The sequence below is a fragment of the Lutjanus erythropterus genome, chromosome 11 (genome assembly GCF_056507025.1).
Source record: "Lutjanus erythropterus isolate fLutEry1 chromosome 11, fLutEry1.hap2, whole genome shotgun sequence".
Lineage (NCBI taxonomy): Eukaryota > Metazoa > Chordata > Actinopteri > Lutjaniformes > Lutjanidae > Lutjanus > Lutjanus erythropterus.
The window spans coordinates 2,685,704-2,711,087 of record NC_139327.1 but is presented as its reverse complement, the minus strand read 5'-3'; the positions used below and the strand labels follow the sequence as shown (position 1 = coordinate 2,711,087).

Below are 25,384 nucleotides of genomic sequence, written 5' to 3'. Positions count from 1 at the left end.
CACTCAAGGTGATGTGACGGCTTTTAAATCAGAGATGTGCTGCACACAGCAGCATCTGTCCTGTCTTTTCACTGCAACTCTGCATTGAGATTTCGGGTATTATAACTTATACAAAAGTAACAGTGACAGCAAAACTATGACGCTCACATGTGGTCCACAGATCACATGCATGCCGAACCGTAGAGGGCGATCCGTACGGGACACGGATCAACTGCAATCCATTGCACCCCTAGTATTAATAGCAGAGGATGTGCTAACTTTGCCACTGCTGCTGGGTTGAGATTCACTCTGGAGCAGATTGAAAACACGGCATTCATTCAAAGTTATCGCATGCTGTGTGTGAAAATGTTTCTACATATTGGTAGTATTTGCATCATCCGTGGTGACGTCATTCGCTCCCACTGGAATCGATAAGGGAATCGTTTACAAAATTGGCAAACGATTCCAAGGAATTGAAACACTGGGAACCGGTTCTCAACAAGAACCGGTTTTCAATTCCCATCCCTACACATTAATTAAAATGTGTCTTTTCAGCCAAAATGCTTTCATCTGCAGTCCCTGTGCAGGTTGACATACTGTGGGCCAGATGCAGCATGGTGGAAGGTTTCATGCAGCCCACAAGGCCATCATTGAAATAGCAAAAATTAAAAAAACTAACAAAGACAGTCAATAACATTTTACTTGAACTTAAGCCAACATCAGAGCTTTATTTTGAAAGGGTCCGTGCTGTGTTCATTGGTAATGATAATGAACTGTATCTTTTATATGAAACTGTAACTTTATTCTCTCAGTGTTGTACATCCATGTTGTTTATGTTGTTGTTCTACTTTTGCTGCTACTATCATTACAACCTGTATGCAGCCTGCATGGTACACTGTAAAACATCAAGTTTCTGACATTGCCCATAAAATATTAGTCTACAATTCATCACATGTTAATTTAGAAAGGGTGACCAACAGTAGAAGTGTCCTACAGTATATAGAACATATATATACACATAAAAATATAGATTTGGCCATTATTAGGACCTTATATCATTGGTGTCTGGCCCACAGCAGCCTGATCAGTTTCTCATGTGGCCCCCCATGAAAAATAATTGCTGACCCCTGGTTTAAAGGCATAGTTTGGATTATTTGAAGTGGGGTTGTATAAGATACTTATCTGTAGTTGGTGTATTACCTACATTAGATGCCAGTCGACACACCCACAGTTTGTAGAAACAGCAGGGGTACTGGTGTAGGACACTAAACAATGTACTGCTGTGGATGGGGTCAGCAGCAAACTGTATTTTAGCCACTTAAAAAAAACACCTAAAAAAGTAATATCAGTTAAAGGTGTGTGTTATATCTAGAATATTTTCACGTCTTTACCTTGCCATCGGCCACCCTTTTTTGATGGCAAACTGCTGTTATATTAAGTCAGTATCACTATAATATCAGTCTCTTGCTCAACCAGATTCCACTGGCGAAGTTAGTTATTTTTACCTGGATGAACAAGGGAGTGGCTCATCTGCCACTGCCTCCATTAGTTTGTTTGTGTTATTGTGTGACTTCAGTGTATTTAAAGGTTACGCCTTGTCCTTAGTTTGGATTTACCAAAATCACACAATAACACAAACAAACTAACAGATCAAGGCAACAGTAGACCAGCAACTCCTGTGTTCTGTAAGGAAAAATAACAGATTTCCCCAGGAGAGTCTGGTAGAATGAGAGTGTGATATTTTGCTTATTTAACAGTGGTTTCCCACTGGTAAAGGCTGTCTGACAGCACAGTAAAGTTGAAAAAAAAAAAAAAAAAAATCTAAATATTGCATACACTTAAACGGATACTGATTTTCTTAATTTATTTATTTTTCAGGTGGTTCTCTTTTTTAAGGCACTAAAATATGTTATTTTTCTTAATTGTGATTGGACTGTCACTGTAGTATTAGTCATGTTGATAGTGATATAGTAATTTGCTGCTCGAAAAATTACTTAATTCTAATGCAGTGATAATGTTTTACGACATATATATATATATGTATAAATATATATATATATATATATATATATATATATATATATATATATATATATATACATATATATATACATATATATATATATATACACTTAGCATGTAAAGTAAAGCAATAATGGTGTATGCCACCTCCCACAATATACAGTTTATATGTCTGGCTTAAAATTCTATTTTTGAAACAAATGGCTACAACAATTGAAAAGTGCTAGCCATTCTCAGTATCAAGCCAGTTTTGTTTTCTCTTTAACTGCATTTGATGGGCAGGTTAATGTTAATTGGTTTTTAGGTTTGTGATCATGTTATGTCACCTTGCAAGACTCCTGCTGCCTGCAGCTCTTCTGCTTTATTTGTTTCTACATAGACAGGCAGATTGCTCATCAAGATTACCAAGACAGCCATGCACGATCACATCGATTGTGTGGATTAAATGGATTAAAAAGCCCTCCTTAACCTCCCTGTCATCTCACGCGAGTACAGACTGTAACTGAATATGCTCAAGCTCCCTCTGCTCATTGATAAGAGAGGCTCTTTGTATCTGCTGCTGCCACGATTTAGTATTTTTGTTGTCTCCTGTCTCCTAAGAGTCAGTCAGGTCTCGCATGACAGACAGGTTGGTGGTCTCTCGTCTGCACACAGTTCAATAAAGCTCATATTTAGTGAGATAATCCACTCACCACTGTGGATTATGAAGGTTATACAGTAGTAGTTGTAAGTGATTATCCTTAAAAAGGTTTTCACGGGGAGCTATAAATATACAAGCTTACTTATTGTATTGTGTGTAACGGATGGAAATCAAACACAAGAGATCTCTCATGTTATATGGTGAGTCAACTCACTATATAATAAGAATATTGTGCACAGTATTTTCCCTTGAGTGGTTATGTGTAGTAGTCAGAAGTAAATTTGTATTTATAGAAAATATATTCTTGAGAAGCCATCCTTTTTCCAGAAAATTTAAGTAATGTTAGATTTCTCTGCCAGATTGTAGTCAAGTAAATACTGCAGTTATTTCCAATCAATGGCCATGGCCTTTAGATCATATTTGCTCAACAGTTTTTATGTTTAAAATGTGTACTCTTCTAACACCACATCTAGTAGCAAAATGGCAATATGTTACAGTAAAAAAGAAAAGAAATATATCCTTGTTTGTCCAAGATGTTGAATAAAATTTCCTCCATTTGTGCTCCATGATGATTTACTGTGTTGGAAAAATACAATCATTTTTTGAAAATCAGTTTTTAATTAGTTTTTTCAGACACTATTCCAAGTAGTGTCTGGTCTGGGTGATTTGACTGTGTGTTCGTGGTGTTCTCAGGTGGACACTGCCAGTGAAGTGGAGGAGTTGGACATTGATGTTGCTCCGGCACCTTACACAGCCAGCAGAGGAGCAGCAAAGCTTCAGGTTTTCATTGCAAGATACAGGTTTGTATTTAACTAAGAAAAGAGTTGGCCTATTATGTCAGCAGTTTCTTAATATGTGATAAAAAAAAAAATACTTAATTTGAAACAGCTACAATCCATATGATGGCCCCAATGACAACCCTGAAGTGGAGCTCCCGCTCACTGCTGGGGAGTACATATATGTGTATGGAGACATGGATGATGATGGATTCTATGAAGGTGAGTCTGCTGTATAAATTTCTGTATATTTCATATTTCTGTCTTTACATGATACTCAGTATTTTACTGTGGGTCCTTCCAGGTGAGCTGATGGATGGACGAAGAGGGCTGGTCCCCTCTAACTTTGTGGAACGTGTGTCAGATGACGACGTCATGAGTGCTCACCATCCAGAGACTGGGGACATGTCCCATAACTCCCTGCTAGACAGCAGCCTGCACAGTGCCAGCCACCAGCATCACCTCCATGTGGGCGTCAGCGCCTCAGAAAGGACAGAGGCCCCCGCAGCCTCTGGCCCTGCCTCAGCCCCCTCAGATTCAGCATCGGCCTTGGCTGTCCCAGCCCCCCTCACCAACGGCCTGGACTTGGATTTGGAGGAGGTGGGAGTGGACATTGTGCCTTACCCACGTAAGCTCACCCTCATCAAGCAGCTTGCCAAGAGCATCATCATCGGCTGGGACCCTCCGTTGGTGCCGGCTGGGTGGGGCAATGTGTGGAGCTATAATGTGTATGTGGACCAGGAGCTGCGGCTCAATGTGCCCTTCGGGTCTCAGACCAAAGCGGTGCTGGAGCGGCTAGACATTAACCTCAAGGCCTACCGCGTGTCAGTGCAGAGCCTGACAGAAAAGGGCCTCTCAGACCAGCTGCGCTGCAGCTTGCTGGTCGGTCGGGATGTTTGTGTGGCACCCACGCAGCTGCGCGTGGAGAGGATCACCGCCACCTCTGCCAACCTGACCTGGCTGCCCAGCAACAGTAACTATGTGCACATTGTGTCCTTGAACGAGGAGGAGTGTGAGCTGGTGAAGGCTGGCTGCTACTCGCTGTGCCTCAATAACCTCATGCCCAGCCTGCAGTACACAGTAAAAGTGGAGGCACGGCCGCACCGCACGCCATGGGAGTTACCTGTGGAGCGACGTGAACACAGAAGCGCTACAATCACCTTCACCACACTGATGGCAGGTCAGGATTTAGTATTTTATCTGATATGAAATGCTCTCCAAAGGTGCCACGCTAACTCTTACACGTAGTCTGTGGATCAAAACTAATTTTTTTCCCCCATTCAGAATTAAATCCCTTCAAACTGTTAAGTTGGACAAGAGTAAATAAAGGACATGTCTGGCTAAAATGTTCTATGACAGGGTTTCGGACAGCTTTTGAGAGAATCTTTTCAAAATAATAATTGCAATCTGATACTGTAACTGTACAAGAATGGCTGGTTCCATTAGGTAATTAGATGCACATGTTTTATCAACACAGGACATCAGTTTGAAAAGTACTTTTAGTATAGTAGTAGAAGTAGAAGTAGAACTGACGAAATAAAATGGCTGAGCCCATTATGAGACTTAGATTAAATACATATGTACACCCTCAATATTGAAATTTAGAATCTTTTGCAGTAATCTGCGTAAGTACCCTTACTTTCCAGTGCACTTCCTTCAAACCTTATCTACTCCTCAGTATGAACAAAACAGCCATCCCAGTTAATCACTACAGCATCTGAATTTGTATCATTAACTAAAATATACTCAAGTAATTTTATTTACCTCTGCTGTTGATCTTTCCTCTGGTGTTTGTGTGTTTATGTGTGTAAGAAAGAGATTTGAGATCCTATTAAGAAGCTTTGTGTGGATGATATGATGATGATCCTGGTTCTAACCATTTGCACATGTGGCTGTTGTGTGAGTGATTGACATGTTGTAGATAGCAGCACTGAGGGCAAAAATTGGGCAATTAAGTCAACCCCTCCCATAGCCAAAATGTTCCCACAGTCCTCTGCTGGTTCTGTCCACCTCTTCACTGAACTGTTGGGCAGTGGTTGTTGAATTAGTAACGCAGTAATCTGAACTACATGTTAACCCAAGGTGTTACTTCCTGTAGTCCAAATTAAGTAGTGCCATATTCAGTATTGGTAAATTTGTGCCTCTAACAGAAGGGTATTTCTTGAGAAGTGTTTTTGTGTGCTGTTGTGATTTGCCTCCCCTTTATCAGCCACAGTATCTTGGCACACAATGTGTTGCTTTAAAGGGAAGGAAAATAGGTGACTTTATTGGTCATGACTGATATCATCCTCTAATGCACCTACTGACCAGGTATTCCTGCTAATGATTTAGAAAGATGTTCAGTTCTATTATTGTAACAAAGTGATATTTTCTTCATTGTTTTCTTTTTACTTTTTATTTTCTCAGGGCTGTAAGAAACATCTTTGTGATGAATATCATATTAGATTTGAGTTGTATTTCTCTAAATGATCCTTCAAATTTGCTTTAGTTTCATGCCCACAGCCTGGGAATGCAGGTATATGGTTTCTAAATTTCTTAAGTAGTAGACATTTTTAGTGGTAGAACGATGTGCCTATTGTGATAATCATTGCTTATCCCAAGCACTGTTTTATTTTCCATTTGACTGAATCATATGGATCCTATATTAATTAGAAGCACCTTTCTCTATCTTGTGCTTGCCGTTGGCTGTGGTGTGATGCCATTACTCCCTGCAGGTCCCCCTGATGCTCCACTGGATGTCCAGCTGGAGCACGGTCCCTCCCCGGGGATTGCCCTCATCAGCTGGCTACCAGTCACTATAGATGCTGCTGGGACCTCCAACGGAGTTCGTGTCACTGGATACACAATATATGCTGACAAGAAAAAGGTAAGAACTTGGCACTTTCTATGGGACTTTAATGGTCTTTTCAACCAAGTAGTGCACTGCAGTTTAATTTTAGTATGTACTAAATTGTCTCTGAATTTTTGTAATCTGCTGTGCAGTTTTCTAATGTCATTGTGATGTGAGAATTTTAAAAATGTGCCTGTTGTTCTTCTATCCAAGGTGCTGGAGGTGTCTTCTCCAACGGCCGGTAGTGCCCTCCTGGGCCCCTCCCAGATCCAGTCCCTGCAGGCAGCTCAGGAGCTCACTGTCCGCACTATGTCTGCCCACGGGGAGTCCTGTGACTCTTTTCCAGTCAATGTGCCCTCCAAGCTGCCTGCCATCATGGCAGGACCAGCTGTCACCGCCCCAGTTGTGCCACCCCTACCCTGCGTCCCAGCAGGTTCCAGTAACCTGCCCTCACCTCCGTCCTACGCGAACTCTGCTGCCAAAGTCTCCATGCTGCCATCAGACACACACGTCACTGGCCTCACAGTGGAAGCTGCTGCCAACCCTCCTCTTGCTCTCCACTCAGACGTTCTTTCACCTGCCTCATATGTGAAGGCCTGGGCCAACCCCTCCTCTGGTGCTGCCTTGGCTGTGTGTGAGGCCACATTACCAGCAGCCTCCACCATTACACCAGTGGTAATCCTCTCTCTTATCCTCCAGCATATAAGAGGCCACTACTTGTTTGTTTTTCTGTATTAGAGGTTTTCAAACTGTGAGGTGTGCCTCTCTAGGGTGGTATGGAAGAGTTAAGGGGTGGGGATGGATGGATAGATTGATGAAGTTAAAGGGATAGATGCCTTAGTGCCTCGTTGCAGCAGTTCGCATCAGAATTCTTACTCCTTCTCTGAGTCATCATAACAATTTTTTAGCTCCAGTGTGATTTACACTTTCTGTGGACATCATGGATATTGTCCATTGCAATTAAAGTTCCATGGATGTGCTCAGAAATCTTAGAAAACAGATGGGTCTTACAACTCCAGACAATCCTGGAGAATCACCATGTTGTTAAGTTTTCTTCAATATCAAAGAAAACCAGTCTGCAAATCCTTTGGAACAAACAGGAGATGGTAATACAAACCCCAATTTCAAAAAAGTTGGGAAGTAGTGTAAAACATGAATAAAAACAGAATGCAATGGTTTGTAAATCCTTTTCAACTTATATCCAGTTGAATACAGCACAAAGACAAGATATTTGTCTGTGGAATACTCAAGAAAAAAACTGTTTTTAACATTGAAAAGGTATGGGAGGTAAGGTATGGGGGTGTGTCAGTAACAGTGCCATCATGGTTAACTTGCACAACTGTGAAGGCACCATTAATGCTGAAAGGTACATACAGGTTTTGAAGCAACATATGATGCCATCCAGACAACGTCTTTTTCAGGAATGTCCCTGCTTATTTCAGTGAGATAATGTCAAAACACATTGTGCACGTGTTCCAACAGCATGGCTTCATAATAAAAGAGTTCAGGTACTAAACTGACCTGCCTGAAGTCCAGACCTGTCTCCTATTCAAGATGTGTGGTGCATTATGAAGAGACACCAGGCTGTTGAGCACTTGAAGTAGTATATAAAGCAAGAATGGGAAAGAGTTCCACTATCAAACCTTCAACAGTTAGTATCCTCAGTTCCCAAATGCTTACTGAGTGTTGTTAAAAGGAAAGGTGATGTAACACAGAGGTAAATGGCCACCATCCCAACTTTTTTGGAACATGTTGCAGGCATTAAATTCATCATAAGTGTGTATTTAGAAAAATATAAAGTTAATAATGGAACATTAAATAGCTTGTCTTTGAACTGTTTTTAATTGAATATAGGTCAAAAAATATTTGCAAATCGTTACACCATGTTTTTTTACATTTTAGGTTTTTAAACAACATCCCCCTTTTTTGCAATTAGGGTTTGTAGTTCATTAGGATTTTTTTTAAAAAAGGCTCTGAAGTTGTAGCCCACAGCTACTTGACATGATAACATGAGGGCCCACACTGTCAGACTTTGAAAACCCCTGTTCTTGAAAAATAAAGCAAATTAAATAGTAATGTATTGACCATCTTTCTCATCTTCAGGTTAATGTGACCTCCCCCACCACCTCAGCACCTCCACCACCACCATCTGCAGTAGCAGCACCAGCACCTGCACAGGCCCCAGTCCCGGCAGCAGCAGCAGTGTTGGAGCAGCGCAGGGACACAGACAGCCCCGGAACAATACGTCCTTTCCCATCCATCACAGAGTTCATTGAGGACCCCAGTGCCAAGCTTGGGACACCTGAGCGCATCCCTACCCCACCCAAAGCCCCCATGGACCTCCTTAACCCTCAGGACAGTAACCTCCTCCGACCCCCCTGCACTTCACCACTGGAGTCAGAGGTAGAGGAGGAGAGAGAAAATACCCGCTTGGTGTCCATCGAGGAGTTCTTGAGACAAGACCAGGAGCCAGTTGTACTGTACTGTAGGACACAGCAGGTCAGCATCATTTTATTCAATTTCTCTTCACTACAAAAAATTATGTATGCTGTAGCTGAGTCAGTATAAACCTATAAACTAAAAGTGGGATTGTTGCAACAGTGGATTGTCTGCAGGAGTTTAATCCCTCAGTTTCAGGTAGCAGCACAGCACTGTCACTACAGCTAGCTACAGCAGCATCCTTATGGGATCTTTATCTCACAATGTGTGTGCAAATGTCCAAGTGTCAGTTTTAGGAAATTAAAATGAATTTATAATTTTTAATCCATTTATCCATTTTATGCGTGGTATCCTACATTTAAGGATAGATCACCCCAAAATACAGGAAAAAAAATATTTTTTTTCTTGTTGTGCTGTTTATCCATCTAGATTGTTGTGATGTCTGTGGATTATCCTGAGTAATCAGGGAGGGGGAGAGGGAGAGAGACATTGCTACTGAGTTTTTTCAAATATATTTTTGGGCTCTTTAAACACCACAAGCCAAGTCTGGTCTAGTCTTATGGTGTATAGAAGGCAGACATCCCTACAGCCGATATCTCCAAAACTCAGCAACTCACACCGCAACAGTCTAAATGGGTAAATAGCTTTACACGTAAGCAGACTTTTTTTCATTTTGGGGTGAACTGTTCCTTTAATTTTGTGAAACCTACAGAAGCCCTAGTTAAAATATACTCTTATTTAGCTGAGATGTATTTGCTGTTAGTTGTTAAGTATATATCAGAAGTATATGCATCAGGCCAGGGAAGAAGGCCATAGAAAGCCTAGTAATGTATTTTATCTCATAAATTCTGTAGTAAAGCTTTTAAGCGTGCAATTGTATCTGTAAAATATTACTGAACTAGTTCATGTATTTATTTTACTCAATATTTGATGGAATAACTAATAAGAATTTAAAATGTAATCGAATAGTTTGTTTGTGAATGTTGATGTATTTTTACAGCAGAGTTATAGCAGAGGAGCTGTGGAGCCTCCAAGTGACTACCACGCAGACAACAGCCGTTCAGATCTGTCAGACATCCTGGAGGAGGAGGAGGAGGACCTTTACTCTGATCACCTCGGAGAACCACAGGCCAGGGGCTACACAGTTGGAGCTAATAGGGTAAAGAAATGAATGCAGTATATATTTTGCAGCCATGCACACTTTCATTTGCACTTCGTGAAGGTATTCTTGAATGACTTGTTTGACTTACATATTAAAGTTATCTTTTGTTCTTTGTCTTGTTTCTTCTGTCATATTTATGATCATGAGTGATTGAGATTCTTTTTATTTTTTCTTCCTTTTTCTTTTCTCTTTCCTTTGCATCACTGGGTTGTCCTATGTTTTGCCTGCACTTCCCTTATTTTCAAAATTATATCCCATCATCACCTGCCCATTCTCACTTGCTTTGACTTTTGGCCCTTGTAGTCATGCAAGTCAGACCCTCCAGACAGTGATGAAGAGGTTCTTGAGAGGATCCTTAAGTTGCCTCCTCAGGCCTCAGGTCACAACAAGCAGCTGTTCAGCATCCCTGAGGTGACAGAAGAGGAAGATAGCAGTCAAGAAGAGCATTTAATCCACCACAGTCAGCCTCGGCCCAGGCCCAGCCACCCTCACCCCAGAGACTCAGAATGCCTCCACCTTGGATCCCAGCATCATCCATATCACCCCAACCCACACCCACACGTTCCCCCTCACCAACACCACTTCAACAGGGATCCCAGATCCCTAACCAAAGAGCCTTTACTCAGGCACGGACCCCTGCAGGTCAAGCCTAAGACGCAGCACAGGGTGCACTACGCAGACACAGTGGACACCATCAGTTACCCTGAAGAAGAAGACATGAGTTTATATGAGGGTCCTGCCAGCAGGAGGGTTTCAGCCCGCTGTCCTCCTCAGCCGACCCTCAACAGCAAAGAAAGAACACTGCTCAGAGGGCTAGGGGACCGCCTTAGGAGGGAGGCCATGCTCAGGAGTCAGATGGCTGTCGCCACGGCAGTCAACCCCAGCTATGGTCATACCCCGCCAAGACCCTACCCAGTAAGCAAAACAGTACGCACTGTGAGGTCACCTGTTGGTCGCAGGATGGAGATTGACTTGGAGTACGGCACAGACGACAATGAAGAGGCTGTGGAGTACCCTTCTGGGGAGGTAGTGGTGGAGCAGATGAGCTCTGAGTGGTGGGTGGGGGGGGCTCAAATGGAGCACTGCAGACCTCCTCCTCACCGCCGTGCACTGAAAGCTGAACCGCTGGTAAATGTTGCTGCAGGCCAGCTGCAGCGAGTGTCTTGTCCCAACCCCCTCCTGTTCCTTGTAGCAGTGTGGATCTAACCCTGAGTCCTTTAGTGAATGTTAACTTAACTCCACCACTCAGTAGGCAACTACATTTTCCATCATCATCACTGCAGTGGACAGACGGAGGTGAAGGAGCACATTTTGTGGCATATTTAATTCTTATGAAATAAAGCAAGATACAGTAGATTATTTAGTAATACTGTGTTAGTTGAGTTCATGGTTCATTGTCAACCAGTGGGTTCAGACTTTTAATCTTTTTTAGATTTTGTGTTGGTCAAAGCATAGTTGAATCTTTTCTCCCTCTGTCTCCCTGCACTAGCATTCAAATACCCCTGCACCTTGGAAAGCACTCAGCTCTTGTCTTTAACTAGTCACTCCTGTCTTGTCCTGCATTAGATTACAGCAGATGTCAGAGGTGTGGACTCAAGTCACATGACTTGGACTGGGTTCAGATTTGAGTCACAAATCTTATTACTTTAGACTTGAGTTGACAAAATCAGACTTCAACACCAGTGGCTTGTGGCTTCACTTACACTTGGGCCTTTTAACTTGAAAATGCACAAAGATGTTACAGTAAGTATTAGGACTGTACCACATGCTTCAAAGCTTTGTTTGTTGCCTTGATTTCCAATTGTCAAAATTAGTATCTACCAATTAATATATGTTCCCTGCTGACCACCTCAGCGTCCCTTGTGTTACCAGTGATTTGTTGTCTGTTTCCAGCTGGTGCTGAGGTTGCTGCTGCTGCAGCTTTAGCGGCAACTCGACACACTGCACCAGCCTCAGACTTGTTCTCCCTCGCTGCCTCCATCATATCTCAGGCTACCGCTTCAAACAGAGAGAGACAGCAGCTTCAGCACGAGCTTGTCACAGAACGATGAACACCAACAGCACAAGTGACACTAAGGCGGCCAATGGGTTGAAGAAGAGGAGGAGGGTGGGCACGTGCTCTACCCCTCAGCCTTAATGACACTTAGAAAAAAATCTAATAATTGCTGCCTAAGCTTAAAGCCTAAAAAAGGCTATTTGGGACAATCTTGCTAAGTATGTTATTTAAAAAGTGTTCCAGAATTCACTTCATTTTCAACTAATATTAACATCATTCTCAGCAAGTTGACAATTAATTCCCCAGATCTAGTTTGTTTTTAAGTGAAGTTAAGTCAAGTAGCAGGAGAGAACCATGAAAACTAATGTTATGTCACTGAGCTCCAGCTGGAACAAATTATACCAAACATAATTTGGTTTAGGTACAGAAACAACAAGGTGGTCAGTAAAAAATCATCTGAAGTCTGAAGTATGCAAAACATGCAGGTTGAAATTTGCAGACAGAGACACAACAACTTCCAACCTTGTTTGATATTTGCAGTTATACAAAGAACATAAAATCAAAGCTAATATTAATAGTTATGGAGCTAATGATTAGCTAATGTTAGCTTAACAGATATGGAACTTTGTAAATCAGTGAAGCTGGAAACTCCATGTTCCATTTTGACATGTTTAGGACTTGATTTAGGACTTGTTTGTCTTGACTTGAGATTTCAGTTCAGGTGTTGCTGTTGTTGACACTTGCACAACAATGACCTGGTCCCACCTCTGGTGGAAGAGCTTTGGTTTGTCCCTGCTAACACCACCACAGTGCAAAAAGTGAACATGTTTATGTTTATGTTCTGTATTTTTCAGGCATAAGCCATAAGTAACAATTCATATGGATTATCATTAGATGAAGCATTGATTGATATTTAATATTGTTTCAAGAAATTAAGACATGCATTTGCTGTTCATTTTTCTGAACCCTGAAGTGTCCTTTCCTCCCCATTTGTGATTGTGTTTCTGTGGTAGATGTTTCTCTAATTGTCTTTAATTTTTTCTGTATGTTGAGCAGGAGCCCAGCCAAATCCCTCCAGCTGAGGCAGGTCCATCATGGGGAGTCCAGGCTGAGCTCTCTTCTAAACCAGCGTGCTTGCAGGCCAGGCAACTCAAAGGTCAGAGACACTTTCCTCTTTTGTTTCTGCTGTCTCTTGATTTCTTTCCCTCTCTAACTAAAACATGCAGTAAAAATGCATGACAAGATGCTGACACACCTGTGCTTTCTGTTGGCGAGTCAGCCCCTCTCACACATGATGGCAGTCAGATTAGCACTTTGTGTAGGAAGGGAGGGGGTCAGAGAGGAGGAGGTGCTGTAGCTGCAGCAAAGAAGAGAGAGAGAGCCTGCTAAGCTGAGAACCGGCTTAACCCAAAGTGGCTTGTCATGACATGAGGAAGTGACAGACATTAAAATAGTAACCTCGGTTAGGCAGCAAAGAAACTGTAGGGCCTGCAGTGTGGATGTATCAGCCCCTCTCCTCCTCTACCTCCCTCCACATTTCCCCACACTCTCCTTTTCTCCTCAGTTGTTGTAGTGATGACACAGATTGTGCTCTCATTCAGTAAACCTGACCTTTCTGGTATATGTGTGGGTGCACAGTTGACTACCGACACAAATTCATGTGTACACGTGCATGCAGATAGAGGAAGGGAACAGTGAGAAGTTCTGTCCTATCTACTCAAACATCAGTAAGGATGTGAAAGTGTGCAAGTTGTCTGCCCATGACTCTTGCCACAGATGGGCTGATTCTCACTAATGAGATAGAGAACACGTCTCTGCACTGCAGCTTAAAGTCTCACTACGGCTCTTCAAATTTGTCGCTCGCTGTCAAATAGGCTACAGTTGTAATGCTTTTAACCACACTGGTGTCATACCTTATAGATGCTTTGCAGCAGATAGTGCTGCAAGCCAAATTTAAAGGCTGGTTTCCTTGTATGATCTGTGACACCTTTGATAATACTAGTATTATTTTGGTGTGTAGTCAGTAAACGTCCTCAGATTTAGATTAAAGAGTGGGTCAAACACTGTTTCTGTTGCTGGCTGGCTGCAGATCATGAACGAGTGCACGTTTGTCAGCCGGCTCACACAGCTTAGGATCAGTGGTTTAGCTTGATTACCTCTTTTAAGGACATGCCTGTGCTCGACGAGCACTGTTCATAGCAGCACTGCAGTTAGTGGGCAGTGGGGGAGGGGCCACACTGTTTGCAGAACTAATTGCAGGCTATTCATGGCTGCTGTGCAAAGTATGTGCAGCGTTATAGTTTTTACAAAGACAAAGCTTACAAAGCAAAAAATAGAGAGAGAAAAATTAGTTGCATTAAAAAATTGGGTTATGTATTAATAAAAACAAATTTTTATTTGTTTTAAGAAACAAGTCAAATTTCTCAAACCCACAGAAAATTCAGATGTAACTGATTTGTGATAGGAGTCATAACCCAACCAGAGCTCAGACACATGGAAATCAGTTGTCTGAGAACATGCATCATTTAATGGTATAAATCCTGAGCCAAATGCTCCTGAGTGTCGAATATATTATGACCGTGTGTGTATGTGTGTGTGTGTGTGTGTCTGCAGGTGGTGTAGATTCACCAAAGATGAAAGGGGACAGTGGCATACGCATCTTTGTGGCCCTCTTCCCTTACGATCCTGCCACTATGTCACCCAATCCTGATGCTGCTGAGGAAGAGCTGCCCTTCACTGAAGGACAGATCATCAAAGTATGTCCCAACACAATTTATAATCTACTGGAAATACCTTAACAATCATGCATATATTTCATTTAAGGTGTCTCAGATAAGCTCACATTAACAGAGAAGCTACAGCATCCACAAGGTTAAATATGCATACTATAGGGCTGAGGCATACTGAGGCTTTAAAGGAATAATTTGGATCTTTTGATTGAGGTTGCATGAGGTACTAATCCATAATCGGTGTATTACCAAATGTTGATGGCAGTTGACTTACCCCCAGTTTGAGGAAGCAGCAGGAGTACCAGTGTATGAAGTGGGAGTATATGTTAACCACTTAAAAAAATATACCATAAAAAAAGTTTAAATCTACACTTTATTTAAAATATTTTACTGCTTTACCATGCCACCAGACAGCTTTTTCCATTGAGAAACCACCATTATGTAAGCCAGATATCTCTCTCCAACGTGACCAAAATCCTTTGGCAAAATAGCTAAATTCAAATAAAACAATAATTTTACCTGGCAGGACACTGGAGTTGCTGATCTGCTGCTGCTTCAATTGGTTAGTTTGTGTTATTGTCTGACTTGAATGAATCTGAACTAACCAGTTGAAGCAAAATGACTGATTTTGCCAAAAGGAGTCTGGTGGCTTAGGAGAGAGCAGCATTTTGCTTATATAATGGAGGTTTCCACTTGGAAAAGGCTCCCTCATGGCATGGTGAAACAGTGAAAATATTCTAAATATAGCATACACTGAAACTGCCATGGATTTCTTTAACTGGTTAAAATACCTTTTGCTACTGACACAGTACGTTGTTTAGCTTCCTACACCAGGACTTCTTCAAACTCTCATTCAACCACAATTCAAAAAATACAAAGTATCACTTTAAATATATGTATGATGATCCTCTGATAGATTGTTCTAGAACATTTCTTTAACTTTTACTTATGTTTGAAGCCCAAAAGCTTCCAGCCCAGTAGCTCAGTTGGTAAAGTGTGTGCCCTCTGTACCAAGGCTATCAGTCCGTGATTTCAGTTCTGATATGCGGTCCTTTACTGTATGTCAGTCCTCTCTCTCTCTCTCTCTCTGTCCTGTCTGTTTTCAGCTGTCCTATCAAAATAAAAGCAACGAAAGCCCAAAAAATACATTTGTGTATATAAAGTGAGCAATTTAACAGGTGAAAGAGGCTTTACCTGGTTCCATTTAAGTAAATACATTGCACTCTTTACACTCTGCTCCACAGGTTTACGGAGATAAAGACTCAGATGGGTTCTACCGAGGAGAGTCTGGCGGTCGTCTGGGCTTTGTGCCATGTAACATGGTGTCTGAGATCCAGGTGGAGGACGAGGAGACCAGGCAGCAGCTACTGCAGCAGGGCTTCTTGTCCACTGCGGCCTCCATGGAGAAGATAGGTAGGTGAAACTGTCAGCCACCAATTTAGCAGCTACCTAAAGTGTTGTATGTGTAAATTCTAACTGCGTTGTGTGCTGTTAAATATGTCCTGTTACAGTTGTAAATTGGTACATTTGGACATCCTTTACCATAGTTGTAAATTGTAATGTTTTACTCATGATATCACCGCTGTTCATGTTTAAGTGGTAAGTGAAAATAGCAGCACATGTGTAGCAGAATCCATCCTAAAATATCCATTATTCACTTGATTCGACTTTCCTAGTCTTCACATTGGCCAGCTGTGTATAAGATATCATCAGATCAGACGAGATTACAGTAGAACTAAATTAAAGTTGACCCAAAGCATCGCTTTGTGACATTACTGAGTATGTGTTTATGGGTTCTTGCTCACTGTATTGCTATTAAGGAAATCGTAACCATCTATTCTCAGTCACGGACTGCGTTTTCATGCAGGTGTCTGAAAATATAAACTTAAGTCAAAGTGTTTGCCTGTGGTGAGTGGTAGCGAGCCACCCGGCAAAGTCGAGCTGACACTTTGCTTCTGTTTCCTGCTTTCTACCCAGAGCGGTATTTTCAGATGGTTTAACCTTTTCACTTCCACTTGTTCTCACTGCTGTGTCTGCTGCTCACTGGTTGTCATTTTTAAATTGCTCTTCACTGGCTTTTCATTGTCTTCTTTGTCTGGTCTGCTTCTCTCAAAAATTGCACCTCTGTGTTTCTTTTTGGTTTCAATTTTTTTTTTTTTTTTTTTTTTGGTTTTCCTTTCTAAAACTCCATAAAGGCACTCGCACACACGCACAGCTTCCACGTCGCCCTGTTCCACCGCCGAAACCGAGACGATCCAAGAAAGGTGTGTCTCGCTGCAGATTGCGGCTTCCCACCTCTCTCCTTATCTTCTCTTCTCTGGTTTGCTTCCCTTTTCTGTGTCTTTCACTTGAGCTTGTCCCGTTGCTGCTTCTCACTCAGCGACCAGAGGGGATTTTTAGGTCAGCTACTGTCATAACGAAGTCAGAGAGCTTCCCAGCAGCATTATGGTAAAATGTTACTGCAATGACTACTGTAGACCTCCTCTACAGTAGTTTCACATTCTATAAATAAGACCTATTACACTTTCTTTTTTAGTTCTTACAGGCTCCTCAGAGTAACTTTGTCTTTCCACAGGTTCATTCTTGTATGATTTGGATTTTGTCAACAGCTCCACTAATTTTAAAAAGGCACATACATGAGTACCAAGTCAGTCCTGTCAGCTGTCATTGGATATTCATGTAATACAGTGCAGACATAGCAGCAGACTGTGGCAAAATGACACTGATTGATAAAAGAAAGTCTGGTAACACTCGCTATGAAGGTCAGGTCTATAATGCATTCAAGCACATTCATAAGACATTTTAATGCATTTATAAGGCTTGATAAAACTCTTTATAAATGTTTGCCGGTTGTCAAGATACACAACCGCTCTACAGATGATAACAATTCTAAATTCTAAATTTCTGATATGGAATAATGCCTAAAAAACATCAATAATACACTATAGTGTGACTTATTACAGTGAATACCACTGTGTAAGGTTATTAGCAATTGTATGATAATTGTATGAGATTGTATGATTATGAGGTCTTATTGCTGCAGGTAAAGTGAAAGTTTAACACAAAATAGCTATATAATTTGAAATATGTGTGTGTGTGTGTATATATATATATATATATATATATATATATATATATATATATATATATATATATTAGTTATATATCTATAAAATGCATTACAGATGTGGAACATTTTCTGGTTTGTTAAAAAGCTGATGTTGATGTTGAATAGCTGGCTTTAATTTGTATGAAGAAGCAGATGAAGAGGTGTAAAGAGTTGGAAATTGGGAAAGGGATGACAGTTGTGTGTGGCTAAAGTTAATTCTGAACTTATAATACATCACATCTACCACTTACAATACTCTAAAAACTTTGTTGGCATGCATGATCATAAACATTTCTAAGGAGTTTTATAAGGCCTTATTAATGCATTGTAATGTGTTATTAATGTGTTTATAATGCATTATAGACATGACCTTCACAGAAAGTATTACTGAAAAGCGTTTAGCAATTATTCTGCTCCAGTGTCACAAATGCATTACATGATCACTTAAAGTTCACTTGTTGAAACATCCATCCCCTCTGATCTTCATCTGTGACTTTGTGAACTTCAGTGTGATGACATCAGCTATAACTTTACAGGATTATTCTCATATCATTCTGTGATTGTGCTTTTATGCTTTTTGTCCCTCGCCTCATCTCTTCCAGTGGAGTCTGCAGCACTCTGGGAGGAGAGCATAGGCTCCTCCAGACAAGGTTTGTAGCCAGAGTTTTGACCCTCTGCCTTTCTGTTTGCACCTGCATGATCAGACGAGCGCTTCAGTGTCCACTGGAGGACAGCATGTGTTTACATGACAGTCTGACCCCTTCTTTTAATGGTTGAAAATATGAGGGCCAGGACTCACCTTCATCATCCTCCTGAGGGACTGTTTGATTACTGGGGGGTATAATGAATTGTATACTGACCTTAAATGAAGGAAAGCATGTTTTTAAAGATTGCACATTCCTCTGGTGCAAATGATTATAATAATGAAAAACAATAGAATGGTATTTCTAAGAGTAGCATAATTTAAAGGGCACAATCAAATCTCTTATGTTCTGAAGTCTTTCATTAATCCCTTCCAAATATCAAGCAGTCCATTCTCCTAACTCTTCTTTTCATTTAACAGTTCCACTGGCATCATTGAATCATCCTATAATTCATTTTTACTAAGTGTTACAAAGCATTCTGTACAATCTTCATCCCAAAACAGCAGCATGGCTCGAGCTGCTATGACCTTTTTCATGAAAATAAAAATGCTAACTGTAACTGCTAATCTTCTGTTGTTTTTATTCTTATTTTCACGTTTGACTGCAGTGCTGTGACTTTTCCTCAGCTTAGCATGAAGCTGAGTGAGTCTGACACACAGACAGGACGAGCTGCATGCCAGTGAACTGATTGGAACTGCAGAGTCGTGTGTCACTCCTCTAATTATCAGCATGTCAGACTGTACCGTTTGCCTTCTCTGTTTGACTGACAGATCCCAGCCAGACAGCCACCGCTGCCACTGCACCTGTGGGGAACCCGGCCCCTGGAGCTCGCAGGATGGTCGCCATCTTTGATTATGATCCACGAGAGAGCTCCCCCAACACTGACATTGAGGTTTGACTTGCTCATGCATATTTCATATCTTATTATATCGAGGCAACATCTAGTGGTAATTTTTGCTCATTATCTGCCTTTGTTTATGACTGTGTTCAGGCTGAGCTGACCTTCAGTGCAGGAGACATCATACATGTGTTTGGTGACATGGATGAAGATGGCTTCTTCTATGTAAGTGTTAATATCACTCTAAAATTAGGAGTAGTCTGTTTTTTCACTTATTAGTGATAAGCAGTTATTTTTGTGCTGCACCTCCTAAAATAGCATGGTGGCTTCCTGTATTTTTTTCAAAAAAAAAAACTCCTGTGTGCAAGAGGAGCTTTTCCAGAAAACAAACACACGGTACATAAGATAAGATGGAAAAAGATAAGACTGTACTCTGCAGAATGAAATCACTAAGAATGAATTAAGAAATTAAGGGAATTAGAGAGATGACAAATACAAAACACATAATAATATATTAAAAATGTGTTGTTTATAATATAATATATAAAATATGCATTATGTGTAATATATAATGTAATTAATATCAATATATAGTTGAAATTGAAAGGAAATCTATGATGAACATGCTAAAAGAGGGTGTTCATTAAAACAACTGCATGTTTTTGGCGAACGGTGAAGTCGACGACTGATTAAAAAACAGTGTGATGCAAACTCACTGGAGGGGGGGCGAGCATGTAAATATGGACAGAAGTGTTGACGTGACAAAAACTTTCTCCTCATCTCTGCTCTTCTCATGCATGTCTGTGTTGTATATTGTGTAGCTGTGTGGCAGTTTGTACACAGTATGTATGTATGCTGTCAGTTGTAGTGACTGTAATGTAAAACATTCTTACATTGTTGTTAATAACTATAGATACATGTTATCCTGGTCATTCAAATTACTACCAAAACATATTGTGCACTAGTTCATTATGCTCATGTAACAATTGCTGGTTTCACAATAAACCACAGTAAATTTCCTGACAATCAGTATTACCATTTCAACTTTTCATTCAAATTAAAACTGTGTTTGATTACTGCACTTTGAATAACTCATGATAAATAATGTCCAGCAACAACCAAAGTCAGCAACAGCCACCCAGATACAGGTGCAGCAGGCACATGGCTTTATTTTGTGCCAAAGAAAACATTGACTCTCGTGTCTTAATGTTGCATTTTTCTTCCAGGGAGACTTGAATGGACACAGAGGCTTGGTCCCTTCCAACTTTTTGCAGGTCTTACCAGAGGACGCTCCAGCAGAACTTGTCTCTGTTCAGCCTGCACCTGAACCCAAGAAAGAATCACAGGTAGCTCAGCATGTTTGTCTGTCTCTTCAACATTACACTGCTGTATGTGGAACTGTGGACGACCTCATTCGTGTGTCATTTTCACAAACCACTGACATCAAAAAGTTTCTTTTTTACTCTGTTTTGTCATCTCTTGCAAGTATTTTCAGAGTGTGGTTGCTGTCGTTTTCTGTTCTGTTTCTTTAATTCTGCGTTGTCACATTTTTTTGCCCCTCTGTTTCCTGCATGGCCTTTTGCAGAAGCAGAAACGATCTGTACACTTTGAGACGTGATTGTAAGTGTTTAACAGCAGCTCAGTGATCGACACTAGCGTCCCCTGTTCACTCCCTGTTTGTGTCTTCTTCCCTCCACCTTAGCTGTAGGATCCTGTACCTACCAGTGGTTGTAGTTGATGAAAAAACAGGTCAAAAAGTTGAGATCTCAAATCCACTGCCTCCTCCTTTGTATGTGTTTTGTTCTTGTGTTTCCGTTTGGTTTTATGATTTTAAGTTTGATTAGGCTTTAGGTATTGTTTAATAGACATTTAGAGTACAATATATTTGGTATTCCTGTTATAAAAGTCTCTCTGTCTTCTTGAAGGGTACCTGGACAACTTCTACAGAACCACAAGATTCTGGTACCTCAACACTAGAAGAGGTTTTGCCCCCCCAGACAGAAGGTCCTCTCCCTGACCCAACAGAGCACACAGACCCACAGCCCAGACTGGCAAGCCCTACTGCAAGCCCCACCCCCTCAATGTCACACCTGGACCCTGCTCCAGGTCCATCTCCAGGTCCAGCTGCAGCCGAAGCTCCCAGCTCCCCTCTTTCCCCCCTCCCAGCAGACAGCCCCTCGTCACAGATAGACTGCTCTGCACAAGTCAAGAAGAAGAAAGGCTTTTTCTCCAAAGGCAAGAAGCTGTTCAAAAAGCTGGGATCCAGCAAGAAAGAATGAGAGTCAGGACACCTGACTGAGAATACTTGTGTCACATTGAAAGCACTTTTTCTGTCTTTACTGTTAGTCTCAGCTGGTAGTCTGTGCAGTTAGTGGCTATCACATCTAACAACTCTATAAATGATACATTTGCCTTAGAGCAGTGCTAGACCAACTGTTAAATTTACGCTACTTAAAAATATCAATACACAGCTTACAGTCACACAAGAGCATGTACAGTAGAAGTGCATGTTGAAGTGTGCAGACTCACTAATATATTCTCTAAATACTTCCTAATAATCTCAGCATTTGCAAATATTCTCAACTATTCAACTCATTAGAGGCTTTAATGCTTGATATAAAACACTTAGTTACCTCCAGATGTGTTGGATTTATTCATCTGATACAGATGGATATAGAACAGCAAACCAGACACAGCTAATGAAATATTAGCTTTAATGTTCATGTACTGGTGCCACTTTATTAGAAGCAAACGAACAGAAGCAGCAGTTGATCTCTTCCTCTGTGTGACTAAAGAATGCACTATCCATCCTCCATTGGATGTCTTTTAAATATGTCTGCTTGTCCCTCACACATCTTTCTCGTATTTAAGAGTATTTATACACCTCTTTGTACAGATCATGTTATTTATTTGTATCAGACTCTCGCCCTAATCATCAACACATTGCATGAAGTGATATGAGGGCAGCAGGTTGGTCACATACAGAGCTGTCAGAGACAGTGATGATGATCCACTCTGTGGAGTTTAGATCTGATCTAATGAGCTCAACAATCAAGACTGTTGACTCAAATTGAACATACTGTTAATGTAAAGAATGTGAAGGCTTGACCTTCTATGGTGTGTGTGTGTGTGTGTGTGTGTGTGTGTGTGTGTGTGTGTGTGTGTGTGTGTGTGTGTGTGTGTGTGTGTGTGTGTGTGTGACTGAAACAGATGCCTTTCTCAGACATTACACAGGAACTCTTGATGTTTGTGTTCACAGTCACAACTGGCCTAACTGTTGCATAAGTGTTAGAGAGATGTGCAGTGTGTGCACAATGATGTAGTATGTTGGCAGTAGTAGGCTGCCCTGTTAGCTAATTGAGCTGCAACTAATGATTATTATAAAATCATTAAGGATTTATTTATTTTATTTTTTTTTTGGTATGTTTAATTGTTTGGTCTATAAAACATAAAACATGCCCATCACTGTTTCCTGCAGTCTAAGGTGATGTTTTTGCCCAGGCAAACCCAAACATATTCATTTACCAGAATGAAAGACAAAGAAAATCAGCAAATTCTCACATTTGAGAACCTAAAATGTTGTGTTTTTGCTTGAATGATTAGTCACTTATTGGACTAGATGCAATTAATTTCCTCTCAGTAGACTAATCAAGGGGTTTTGTGGTCTGGACTGTTTTAAGACATGTCTACAAGGGAACCCTAGATTTGTGAAACTCATGAGATTTGTACCCAAAGTTTCTGACAACACTGTGGTGAAAATCTGCTCAGGTTTAGGGAAAAAACACTTGGTTAAGCTCAAGAAAGATCATGTTTGTGTTAAAATTATCACTCTTGCAAGAACTTTCGCAGGTCTGGGGTTCCCTTCAAGGCACGACCAATATTTTGTTGCTTCCAGTGTAGCCAGCAGATATCTGATAACAGATACTCAGACCTAGACTTCCACTTCCATGTTCCATGTTTGCAGTTGATTAGCAACTTGAGACACAAAATGGAGTTGGAGGCTAATCACTACAGGCTATAGACTATATCTGCAAATGAATGCAAATATGTTTTAATAAAGGTTAAATTTCTGTCAGACAATAATTCATTCTGAGATTGCATTTTGGATAATGTGTTCCACCAGAATGCTTCCAATACCAAAATCCTTGCCCACAGATTCCTCTTTCATATACACATACCTGTTCATAGAGATGAGGGGTTTTCGTAGTCTGACAGTGTGGGGGGTTTCTTCAGACAAAATTTACATAAGTGCACCCCAGAAATACCCCACCCTGCCCCACAATTCAGAATGTTTAAGGCTCGTCTCACAGTCAGAGAAGCTCTAATTTATGAATCAACTAGTTGTTGCAGCTCGAGCAGATTTATACTCCAAAATCATAATACAGAAAATATCGTAGTTTAAATTAATTTCCAGATGTTAGTGAAGTAGTGTCCTCAGTGCAGGTTTCATTAATAACCACTGCAGTAACATAGAGTGTGTAATCCTTTGGGATTTGGGAGTCAGTGTGGTATGAATGTAGTGTGTTTTCCGTCATGGCACTGTTGGTTGGTAGCACTGCTGTACTGAGACAGACTCTGCAGTAAGTTGTTTATGTGTCTGTTCTTTTGCCTCCATGATAAGAGTGTGTAGTGAGGTTCAACTTGTGGTGTGTGAATATTGGGTCAGACAGTGTTACAGAACATCTCTATCAGCCCATGCAGTGGTGGTGATTAGTGGTGATTAGTTTCTTTGTCTCCACACATTTGCATCATAAAATTGTAGACTATATATAATAATCCAACTTCAGCAATATAGCCTAGTGTGTACTGCAATACTAGAACAAAACTAGAAGCATTGTGTGTTTTTTGCTTATATTAAGATGTAGTACAAGTACGCAGTTTTGATGTGAATGTGTGGAGCAGGCCTTAGTATTCAGTGACAACTCATGCAGTGATTGTTGGCTCAGTCTGATTGGATGTTTTATCTGTGTGACAGGGGATGTTGGGTAACTTCTCAGGTTTTTTACTTGTAGTTTCTTATTGATGCTGAAGCCACATGTTGACTCCAGCTGTCAAAAAAACTGCAGAATATGCCAAAATCCTAGGTGCTTTGCCTGTTACCATAGCTACGAGAGACCAAGAAGACCAGACCTGATTTCACTCATGTTTGTTGAAGTTGACAGAGTCACACCTGACGCGAATTGGAGGCAAATTTTTCTCATTAATATCATGAATGTTTTGTTTGTCAGTGTTACATAAAGGGAGCATGAAGATGCCAAGAATTAAAGGGAGGGAGGACAAAGACACTTTAGATGTGAAATAGCCGGGATAGAGGCAAGACTGAGGTTGTATTGTATGTTTTGTGTTATTTATGTTACTTTTTTATTTAAAGGAGGGTCGGATGCTCAAATGTTGCCGAAATGTACAGCGAATATTTGTACTGATCTTGTATTTGACGGCCTTTAATGCACAAGTTAATCCTCTACCTGCTATGTAGTGTGTAGGCGGCTCCACTGGTGACTGAATAGGACCCACATAGGTAGTATTTTAGCTCATTTGATCATATTTAGCCTTACAAGAAGACCTTGTTTAGTCTTAATATGTTGTTTACAGGATGTTTATTATTGACTGCATGCATACCAATGTTATACCCATGTTCGGCCTTATTTATGTTAGTGTCATGTTTCTGTTTTTCTAGGCTGACTCGTCTACAATATTTGAGTTGTAGATTGTCAGTGCAGTGGAAAGGAAGCTGTAGGAGATGTCTGTATATAATGAACAGTGTGGGGACTTGTGGTATATTTTCATACAGTATGGGGAACTTCTTTTCTTTCATTTTCTTTTATTGTTTTTTTTTTGTCTCTCCTGACCTGCATTTCATTGTTTGAGACCAGTGGAAGATTTACCTTTTTATATATTCATGTTTTTATTACCCTTTTGGAAGCTCGTCTGTAAATATTTTTGTTAATATTGTTTTTCAGATATTTTCTTTTCTTGCATGTTCAGGAATTGTCGCTGAAGGAACAGTAACTAAAGATGTAGTACACGGAGGACTCGTTGACTTGAAATTGTGATGGTTTCTTTCAATATGGATCTTTTTACAGGAATAAAGTATGTATATTTTCACAGAAAACACTGAGTCTGTGTTGAATGTCTCGTTACATTAGATTACAGTCTGACTGATGAGGGGTTTTTGAGACAGATAATTAATTAACTAATAATTTTAGAGGGGAATTCACCT

At 40.7% G+C, this 25,384-nt stretch overlaps 1 protein-coding gene across 1 annotated transcript in view; it reads left to right on the top strand.

Moving 5' to 3' along the window:
* The window catches only part of tspoap1 (TSPO associated protein 1), an 84,312-nt gene extending 61,800 nt beyond the window's left edge, over window positions 1–22,512 (top strand). Inside the window, exons 19-36 of the mRNA XM_084730449.1 lie at window positions 3,335–3,441; window positions 3,530–3,639; window positions 3,722–4,597; window positions 5,906–5,932; window positions 6,132–6,283; window positions 6,461–6,922; window positions 8,351–8,746; window positions 9,690–9,845; window positions 10,152–10,976; window positions 12,901–13,000; window positions 14,458–14,600; window positions 15,818–15,986; window positions 16,769–16,837; window positions 18,285–18,332; window positions 19,097–19,218; window positions 19,318–19,389; window positions 20,391–20,510; window positions 21,090–22,512. Of these exons, the coding sequence (XP_084586575.1) occupies window positions 3,335–3,441; window positions 3,530–3,639; window positions 3,722–4,597; window positions 5,906–5,932; window positions 6,132–6,283; window positions 6,461–6,922; window positions 8,351–8,746; window positions 9,690–9,845; window positions 10,152–10,976; window positions 12,901–13,000; window positions 14,458–14,600; window positions 15,818–15,986; window positions 16,769–16,837; window positions 18,285–18,332; window positions 19,097–19,218; window positions 19,318–19,389; window positions 20,391–20,510; window positions 21,090–21,443 (4,308 nt within the window). The 3' untranslated portion in view covers window positions 21,444–22,512. The remainder of the gene's footprint in view (window positions 1–3,334; window positions 3,442–3,529; window positions 3,640–3,721; window positions 4,598–5,905; window positions 5,933–6,131; window positions 6,284–6,460; window positions 6,923–8,350; window positions 8,747–9,689; window positions 9,846–10,151; window positions 10,977–12,900; window positions 13,001–14,457; window positions 14,601–15,817; window positions 15,987–16,768; window positions 16,838–18,284; window positions 18,333–19,096; window positions 19,219–19,317; window positions 19,390–20,390; window positions 20,511–21,089) is intronic.
* Window positions 22,513–25,384: the final 2,872 nt, after the last annotated feature.